The 9620-nt window shown below is 47.5% G+C and overlaps 2 protein-coding genes across 2 annotated transcripts in view; both read right to left on the bottom strand.

The window, feature by feature from the left end:
• The window catches only part of LRRC73 (leucine rich repeat containing 73), a 10159-nt gene extending 6248 nt beyond the window's left edge, over nucleotides 1–3911 (bottom strand). The window contains exon 1 of the mRNA XM_017746338.1: nucleotides 3883–3911. Coding sequence (XP_017601827.1) covers nucleotides 3883–3902 — 20 coding nt within the window. The 5' untranslated portion in view covers nucleotides 3903–3911. The remainder of the gene's footprint in view (nucleotides 1–3882) is intronic.
• A 1009-nt stretch (nucleotides 3912–4920) lies between these two features.
• The window catches only part of YIPF3 (Yip1 domain family member 3), a 5842-nt gene continuing 1142 nt past the window's right edge, over nucleotides 4921–9620 (bottom strand). The window contains exons 2-8 of the mRNA XM_008643330.2: nucleotides 9526–9614; nucleotides 8871–8916; nucleotides 8484–8576; nucleotides 8014–8145; nucleotides 7382–7495; nucleotides 6843–6966; nucleotides 4921–5430 (exon numbers count right to left, since the gene is read on the bottom strand). Of these exons, the coding sequence (XP_008641552.2) occupies nucleotides 5309–5430; nucleotides 6843–6966; nucleotides 7382–7495; nucleotides 8014–8145; nucleotides 8484–8576; nucleotides 8871–8916; nucleotides 9526–9614 (720 nt within the window). The 3' untranslated portion in view covers nucleotides 4921–5308. The remainder of the gene's footprint in view (nucleotides 5431–6842; nucleotides 6967–7381; nucleotides 7496–8013; nucleotides 8146–8483; nucleotides 8577–8870; nucleotides 8917–9525; nucleotides 9615–9620) is intronic.

Here is a 9620-nt window from a genome sequence, read left to right as displayed (position 1 = left end):
CGGGGCTGGGTTCACGACACTGGGGGTGCAGGAGGGTGGGAGAAGCACCTGGGAAGGGCTCTCCGTGCCAGCCCCGCTCCCACCTGGGAAAGAAGCCAAAGCCATTGGGCCCTGGCGCACTCTGGGTGCTTGGTCCGAGGAACTGTGGTGTTCCATGGCTTCTGTGGCGTTTAATGCTTAAACCTGCTAAACCTGAAACCTCGACCCATGACTTAATGGCGAGGTCAGTCTGAGCTGCTCCTCATGGCCCAGAGCTTGCAAGAGCCGGTGCTTGGAGGCAGCTGCTTGGAGGTGAAAGTTGGATGGTTCGGGAAGGGCCACAGATTTCCTTATCACTGAGCACACAGCCTGTGCCCCCGTATGCAGGGCACACCCCACCTCCTAATTCACAGGTATAGATCAGAGGGATTTGTTCCCTCTCTTCCCGTTGAGTAATCCTGTACTTGGAGAGAAATAGGAAGCAGGGCCCCAGCGTTTTCAACTTCACTGAGCTGAAAAAGGAAGGCAGTGATGTGGAAATTAGGTTAAACCGCCTAAGTAGGCAGCTTTCTGCACGTAACTAATCTGGCTGCTGCATATAGCAGTGCTCAAGTGAATTCCAGCCCAGTGGGTAACACTGGGACAAACCCAGGCTCCTCTGCTTGGTTTGCAGGCCAAGTCCCAGGAGAAGGGATGGAAAGTGAAGAGAAAAATAGGGTGTGGAGGGGGATATGGAGCACTTCTCCTCCATTGAAATGGAGGAGCAGATCACCTGAGCTGAGGATGCATGTTAGGTCCTGAATGAGATAAGGGGATCAGCAGCTTTAAGACTTTGGCTGCACCATCTAACTCCCAATGTGGGCATCACCATGCCCTTTGAGTAATCCATTGCTGTTCTCTAGAGTATCTACACCCCCCTCTTTCTTTCCCTGTTGCACAGAGATGCATGACCTTGATACTGTTCTACAAGATACGCCAAGAACAGACCACTGGTCTGGCAACTCATCTGCGCAGGGATATGAGCAGCAGCTGCAAGCATCCAGCTGTGGTACAGCTGTGGTACAGCTGTCATCTGCGCAGGGATATGAGCAGCAGCTGCAAGTACAGCTTGGTACTGCGGCTTTCAGAAAAGGAGCAGCTTATCTCTAAGGTCACATTAAAAGACCCAGGTGAGAAGGGGATCCTATGTATTGTAGGATGGTGAGGGACAAAAGGCTGGATTTCAGAGTTGTGGGCAGGGGGTGACCAAGAAAATTCCAGCTGCTCCTACTGCATGCAGGTCAACTAGAAAGCTACACTGAGACTCACCTCTCAATTACCTCCATGCACTAGTCAACCCACACTTTTTAAACAGACTACTATTAGAGAGGTGCTTGGAGGAGAGCCCCTGGGACATGTCCCACTTCTATTGACAGCAGCAGTCCTGAAACATTGATGAAGATGCCCTAGTGCATCCTTGCTGCCTGTTGTCAGGAGCAAGAGCACATTGAAGAGACAATTGTCCCACCTACTTTATGCTCAATTCATTGAAAAAAGTGGCACAGGAACTAGTGGTCCAAAGCTTTGGCTCACGAAATCTAATGCAGGGCTATGCAGAAGGGACTTTGGCAATACTATTTTGTGTAGAACTAGGTATTTCTTCCTTGTCATGTGCAGTTACCCAGCAGGTATGAGGAAGGTCATTTATTGTTTACCTACTGGGGCAGAAAGAGTGATGCCATTAAGAGTTCACAAATAAACAGAGAAAAGCAGTGGACGAATAGCAGCTAGAGTGAGAGTAGACGCAGGAAGGAAAACAAATGGGAGAAGAAACAGCCTGCCTGTAACCCAAAATCACACCTAAGGTGACCATTAGTGCAACAAGGATGGACTGTAAGAAGAATTGGACTCCCGGGTACTGCACAGGAGAGGAGGAGGTCATAGATGTTTTAATACACATTTTTAGCTTTAATATACCGCTTCCTCTTTCTAATCTGACAGCTTTTTATGTTTATTCCATATTTATTAAAGAGGGGCTATTTTTATTTATTAACACAGAGCTACCCTTACTCAAAAGGGGGAAGTGATGAGGGGGTTATTTCAGATTTGTTGCAAGGGAGAAGAAAGAAAATTATTTGTTATTTGCTGCAAGAGCTGTGGCAGGAAACAAAGGCAGAGATAGTGTAGTACGATAGGGTTTGTAAGGCTTGTTCTGGTAACTAGAGGACATGAGTAAGCATTGAGATGCCCTCCCACAAGGACTTTATTAAGCCTGTGTGCTCAGCATGCTCCCTGGAACTGCAGCATGCATGCATTTCCCTGAAAAAACGTGTCCTTCTCTGTCAGTGAAAGGCAATGCTGAAGCTCTCAGCCGAGGACTGAATTTCTGGCAGTACAGAACAGTTCAGCTTCCAGCTGCTGCTGCACAGAGAATTAATCAGGGCTGAAGAACTGGAGCAGAGCAAGCCCCACAGGTTCCAAGAGGGTGGTTGGTTGTCACCCCGATCATGTCCTCAGCTGACAGCACACAAGCTGCTCAGGGAGCTTTGCTTACTGTTCATGAGGAGTTGGCTTACTTCTCTCCTCTGTGCTCTGAGTGAAAAACACAGGGCACAGCTTCACCCCTCTGGTTCAGCTGAGTGGCTCAGTGCAGGAGGGAGCACAGCTGTTCTCCAACTGTGTCTGTAGATCAGCACCGATACAAGTTCGGTGCAGAATGATTTTTTCTTCTCAGATGAACTTACTCCAGTGACAATTGTCTTTCTCTTTTCCTCCCCGTGCCTGTACTTCCAGAGTTTGCACCAAGAGAAACAGATCCATTCTAGGCCGCCAGGGCAAGAACTTGGAATTAGAAACAAACCTCCCATGGAGATATAAAGAGGGTAATACCAGAAGCAGCATTACAAACTAACACTTCCATTTTGTCAAGTTTTGAAGTAACAGAAATTCTAGGAGCTTAAAGTGGTTCATTTGGTCCAAAAAACCCCATGGAGACTACAAGCCCAAATAATTACCAATTCTCCCAAGTAGCTTGCTCCGAGTTCTGTTCTTCAGCCAAAATGTTTCCCAGAAAAGGGGGTCAGGAGGAGAGAAGAGAGTGAGGGAACCTGTCTGTTACGCATGTGATTGTTAGCAGACAAGCTTTTTGCTCTTGAAAGGGGAACAAATTATGAATGTGGGAATAAGCAAATATTAAGTGGAAAGTAGGTCTGTGACTGAAAATGCTCAAGTCCTGTCTAGTGACATTTTTTTCAACTGAAGCAGATGACCAGCCTGATTACAGTAGCTGGCACTATCTTCCTCTCTTTCATTGCACCTTGGCACTAGTCTGAATGCCACTACAGCTGCATCCTCTCCCATTAATATAAACAAGGGACCAAAGAGTGCAGTTCTGACACACTGTCTGCCTTGTGCACTTGTGGGTACACCAAGAAAGGGCAACATCCTGGTGTTTTTCTGCCCAAGTTTAAAGATGAGCTTCTCTGAGGGGTGGCTCCTCTCTCCCAGACATCCAGAACTACAGGGAGAGAAAAGATGAAAGCCAGTTACCAGCTAACAGCTTCCACTCACAGACCAGTAAAAATTAGAGTAGTGAGGGAAGGCTGGACTACTCAGTTGTGAGTTACTGCAGTGCAGGTAAGCCTAGGCTGCTCTGCTTACCCATCCTTACTGGAGCTTTCCTGCATCAATACACTGGAGATTAATATGCCAACTCTATTTCCATTGCACACTCCCCTATTTCTCCCTTCGTTAAATGGAAACACTGCCCAGAGGTGACAGTCCCATGGCTGGGAGACATGAAGGCCAGCAGCACAAGGGTGGGCTGAACTGGCCTCCTAACAGAAATATCCACTGAAGACCATGCACAAACATGCTGCCCCTGCATGTGCCACAGAGCAACATGGGCAGAAGGGCAGTAAGAACAAGAGGCACTGTGAAAGCATGGATGTTGGGGAAGATGAAACAGGAAAGCCTTATAAATATGATTGCCTGACAAAAGATTTTGGGAATATGAAAACTACAGGCGACATCGAAATGAAAGCCACTTTTGAAATACCAAATCTTAGTTACTGAACAACTGGAAAACAATGGTATGGCCGACTGAAGGTAATCCCCTCTTGATGGAACAATACCCTCTGCTTGCAGGCAGGTCCAAGGGTCAGAGCAGACCCTACTAGCTCAGCAGAAGGGGTCCAAAGAGTAGTTTTTAGAAGTTAAGATGTAACACTCTATGGTAATATAAGAACTCTTATAGGCTGTAGGTAAATGCTATAGGATTTGTATCTTGTATTAGATTGGTTAGTGACAATTAGAATATTCAGTACAGAAGATGATTTATTGTATTATAACCAGGACTTCAGTATTCCACTCTCACTCTCTCTCTTACTCTTACACACTCTTACTCTCTCTTCACACACACTTCTTCACTCTCATTCCTCTCGCTCTCTCTCTTACCCGCTTACTCTCTTGGGCCTGCTCAGAGCTGCCAGCTGCAGCTCTAAGCAGTGCCCCTGTACCCACGCCCTTTGCAATAAACCGCATGTTCCAAGATCTGACTATAGAGATCTCTCGTCACCGTCCCCGTCCGAACCACCCCAAAGCTCCTACACATGGGGACAGATACATTTCTGACATACACAGCAGAAGGGATGGTGAGGTGAGATAGCAGCTTCGACCAAGTGAAGAGAGAGGGATCAATATGGAACATGACAAGAAAGAGCATGTGGTTAAACACACTGAGCTGAAAACTGAAAATTGCCAGAGAAAGTGAAGTTCCCGCACCTTTTGAACTACTGTGCCTTTGAAAACGGTACCCCAAACAGGCCATGTATCACAGAATATTTGAAGAAGGACAGCAGAAAATTGCAAAGAATCCCCCTTTGAGTCTAGGGCAGGACAGATGAAGGTGCAGAGACCCAAGCACCACGCTCCCATTAGACAAACAGGCTCAAGCATAAGACATCACTCAGCACCAACATCAATTTAATCCTTCCCTCTTCAGGACAGGAACAGGGCAGATACTCCTGGAGTTACATCAGCAAGCGGAAAGAGAGCTAAGGGACAAACTGCGCTGGGAAATCCCAGCTAAACATGCAGGCAACAGAACCACTCTACTCAAGACAGCCCAGACCTGGATGGGGGAAGAGTGTAGCTCTTCTGAGTCACTGAGGTGCGACTCACCTCAGCTGAGTCCACTCAGCTGCCCAAAACCATAACGCAGAGGACAGGTCCAGGAAAACAAAACCAAGTTGTCTTCTTGCTGTTCTGTCCTGTTCCTAAGAGGCAGCAGGTTACTGTGGCCCTATGCAGCCCCCGAAGTAGTGAAGGAAGCAAGTCCAAGTCTGTAAAACTACAGGGTCAATGCAATGGCTTTGGCTGTTGTGTTCACTACAGCATTGGAAACAACTGGAATGTCTCGGGCAACTCTCTGAAAGGGTGGCATGTTAGGTCCTTCCAATGTGTCCAGGATACCTGCAGGAACAAAAAAAAGGGGAGAGAGGCAAGAGTTAGTTCAGATGATAGCAGATGGCACATTTCTTCTTGCCTTTTTCTCTGTCCAGGTAGTGGTTGATGGTGCCAGAGCCCAGAACGGGCAAAGCACTTGCAGGCAATGGGAGGAGACATCTAGCCCCAAAGACTGAACAGGAGTAAACACTTCCATCCAGAGACACAGGGTACACACCAGACCTTGTGCTCAGGGCAGGAAGAGCTTGTGCATGTTCCCAAGAGGAACACAGATCCTTTTGCTTTGAGGGTGTCAGATCCAGTCCCCTGCCACTCGACCTGAATGCAGGTACTGCCAGAGATGTTGCTCTGCTGAGGGAAATTGATAAAATCCTGTTCCTACTTCATCCCAGCACAGATCTTGCTCTTAGACCAAGATTCTCTGTTTGCTTTCATCCTGAGATACACTTGCAGACCCATATCAGGAGCTGCAGCTGGGCTGCAATGTGGAATTTTTGTCACTGCAGTGCAAACAGACCATGCTTGGCAGGAAATACACAGACCAATGCAAATATCCTCAAGTCTCTGTCAACTACCCTCTTAAGATTGATAATCAGTTTTGGAGTGCTTTGAAGGAAATTGCTTGGAGTATATCTTATTCTATTTCTCTGCCAAGAAGCTGCAGATCAGAACCTATGCCATTAGAACAGATTCAGGAAAGAACAAGATTTGTACCTAAAAGGACTTGTAATGCTATGTATAACCCCTAATTATGCAGATTTATCAGAAATATCACGATGGGTCTGGCTGCCTAAACTCATACAGAGATTTGCAGAATTGCATATTTAGGGATCTGGAAACTCTCTAGAGATGGGGTGAGAGAAGAATTTTGGTTTTGTATTTTTTAAGGAGGTTGAGACTTTGTTAGGAGAAAACAAGAAGAGATGTGGAAGGAGGACCTGACCATGCATGGCCTGGTTAACAAACAGTACTAGCTGGGGAAGATACAGCTTCTGCTATCTGTGCTGTACAACACAAGATTAAAAAAGGTGTTGAACAAAGAAGGAAAAACACTCATGACACATTTCCTGATCAGAGAAAAGCCACCTGACTTCAACAATATTCAGGAAGGGGCTGGACATCTGCATGCAAGAACAGTCAGTGCTGTTACACTTCACTCGGGAAATAATAAGGGTCCTGCCTCACAAACTGGGTCTTAAGTGCTAAAACTCAGTGCATAGTAACTACCCCAATGTTTACCTGCTGCCCTACTTGAACAGCTTCTTCTAGAAAAGCTAGTGGCGGTCATTTTAGAGTTGGAAATTGGCACAGATGCCCTCAGGACCGATTCAAACTGTCCATTCTTTCTCTCAGAGAGAGAAAAGAGAACTTCTCTTCCCCCAGATCTAACACGATGTCTTCAAATCTCCCTTGCTTACCTTCTACCACCTTGTGATAAGCAAAGTGCAGATAGAGGAGGAAAAGCATATGCAGAGCAGCAAGAGTCCCACACAGGATGAGCCGCTGGGTATGTCCCACGGTACGTGACACCAACACAGCAACCTAGGAGAGAGGAGGTGATCAGAGAAGGCCTGAGCCTCTGGCACTGCAGTCAGGAACACAGAGAAGAACAGGTCAGGCAGTGAGAATCTGCAGAAACACTGCACTGAGTCTTTTTCGCAGTTTTCACCGACAAATTTAGAGCAATTCAAAACTGTTCTGTGTAGGTGAACCTTGCCCAGTCCTTGCAGGATGCTCAGGTAAATAAACCTCCTGCAGCTGTTAGAACGGGTGAGGATATTAATCCAAATAGCAACTCCATACACCAGTGCCCAAATTATGCAGGAGCATGGGGCTGTTCTCCACAGCAGCTTGACTGGCTGTGAAATGAACCACCAGGCCAAGGAACAGAAAGCAAACACTTCCCTCCCTTTTTTTGTCCCAGGAAGAGGAGGACCCCAGGCTGCCTGTCCCTTACCATTCGTAGTGTAGACAGTCCACCAACAACCAACCAGAAGATATAGAAGAGGGAGTGGAAGTGGATATTATAGGTGACAAAGAGGGTGATGCAGTGTCCGAAAAGACCGTAGCCCTGACAAAACAAAAATGTCCATGTTACAAGGACCAGTCCCACACAAAGGGCCATTGATCAAGAGCATGAACAGCCTATTCCTGCAACACTTCACCACGGCAAAGCCTCACAAACCACTCATTCACTGCCAAACAGTCAACCAGAACAACAACTTTAACAGCAGCTCACACACAGATAATGTCTGAAGGATTCACAGGCACGTAAGAGATTGAGACAACCTGGGAAACAGAGGAAAGATCCTCCAATCCCAGAGAAATTGCTGTCTCCTGGCTTTTTACCACCAGGCTCTCAAATCAGGAAGTGCAAAGTAGGAGACCTGCACAAAGGAACTGCCTCTTTGTACTATCACTGTGCCTGGGATGGGGCAGGTCAGCAGAACATCCTGGAATTCCAGGTTGTCCCAGTGCAGTTACCTGGGACCAGCAACTTACAAAGACTTTTCCTGTTCTTTGGGAAAAGCTTGCTCTGGAACACCATGCAGCCAATGTGCATCACAGGGCAGCTCCATCAGTACCTACCAACAGTGACAGCATCTGCACCATCGTGATTTGGGCATTGCACAGATATGCCAGGAAATACATGAAAGATGAGACGCCCAGCCAGTAACCGAAGCAGGTGCCAATGGCTGTGCCCATCAGTGTGCCTTCCCTCTGTGAAGACAGTGTCATGATGAAGAGAACTCAAAGAACTGACCTGCCAGCACCCAAATTAATCCCTGAGAGTCCCAGATCCTTTGCAGGCATTATCAAATAGCTGGCTAGCAGCATTCAGGGGGTCACAGGACCTACACCCCAACTTCTCCCAGCAGCAGAGTGTCAAGACTTTCTGGTGCATCCTTCCTCCCACCCCCAAACCAAAATGTTTTTCCTCAAATCAATCTGCTTTTTAGCAAGACACTTATTCAGTTATAGAAGAGCTTTCCTCTCATTTTCTAGTGTCCCTACAGCAACCCAGTCAAACCACCACTTATCACTGAGACTTGACGTACAATGATGGTATCTGAGGTCTTCATTCCATGCAAAAGAATGGCCACCAGTGTGAAAACCAGCATGAGGGGTCCGTACAGCTCGCCTGCAATCTTCTACAGGAGGAGACAGGTGAGGGAAAGTTTGGTTAGAGCCCCTGAACACCAGGGTCCCCACCACAAGTGATGTGAGAAGTACACTGGATGGCGTTTATCACCCAGGTTATCACCTGAGGTTAGGTGAGAGCACACTGAGGTTTGGAACAACCATGGAAAGGAGTCATCAACATTTTCAGGGAGATGAACACCTAACAAACTCAGTCCTTAATAACACGGATTATTACAGTTTTACAAGGTGTCTGGGGGACAGTCACTTGGCCATGGAGTCTGATTCAGCAAAAGGGAACTCACCTGTGGGAAATTAATCATCTTCACAGGAATCATGGACTCCAGCAGTCTGCATCACAGGAAAGCAGGGAACGACAACAGGAGCAGGAAGGACAACAGAATGGTTAACAAAATGCTTCATAAGTAAAAGATCCCAACACCCATTACCAGTGTTTGCTGTTGTGTTGACAGGACTTGGGGGACAGAGATTCTTTCTAAAGGGTGAGTCAAGGTCACTAAAGAAGAAAAACCTTACTGTCAGTGGGCTAACTTTGCTCGGGAGGGGCAGATTCAATGAAAATGCTTAGGGATCCACTCAGGGAGGAGAGATCATTGACGGAACAGCAGGAAGGAAAGATAACTTTCCTCATAAAGGCTCACAAAACTTTGCCTTGTTGGACACAACTGTGTTGCAAACCCAACAGAAGTCACATAAGGTAGCCGAGTACGAAAAGAGCCCCTTCTCCTGCCCTGAGCAGCAATGCTGGGTGACAGGGCCGCCAGCCCAACCACGGGACCTCACTAAGGTGAGCGGGACAACACACAATGTGTTTCCTCATCCGTGAGTCTTCCCGCAGGGCTGACAGCCCACTCCTGCTCGTTCTCTGGGAGCTGACAGCTAGCCTCCTGAAGGCACGGAGCCACCGGCTCCCCGTGCCCCGCGCCGGGGGCTGCCCACCTGGCTCGCACTTGGACGGGCTCTACATCGAAGTAGGGCCGGAGGATGTCGATGTTGGCGTAGAGGCTGAAGGCCCTGGAGGCTTGTCTCTTCCC

This window comes from Corvus brachyrhynchos, unplaced genomic scaffold (assembly GCF_000691975.1).
Source record: "Corvus brachyrhynchos isolate BGI_N302 unplaced genomic scaffold, ASM69197v1 scaffold70, whole genome shotgun sequence".
Classification (NCBI taxonomy): Eukaryota; Metazoa; Chordata; class Aves; order Passeriformes; family Corvidae; genus Corvus; species Corvus brachyrhynchos.
The sequence above is the reverse complement of the archived record's forward strand: the minus strand, read 5'-3'. Positions and strand labels throughout refer to the sequence as shown.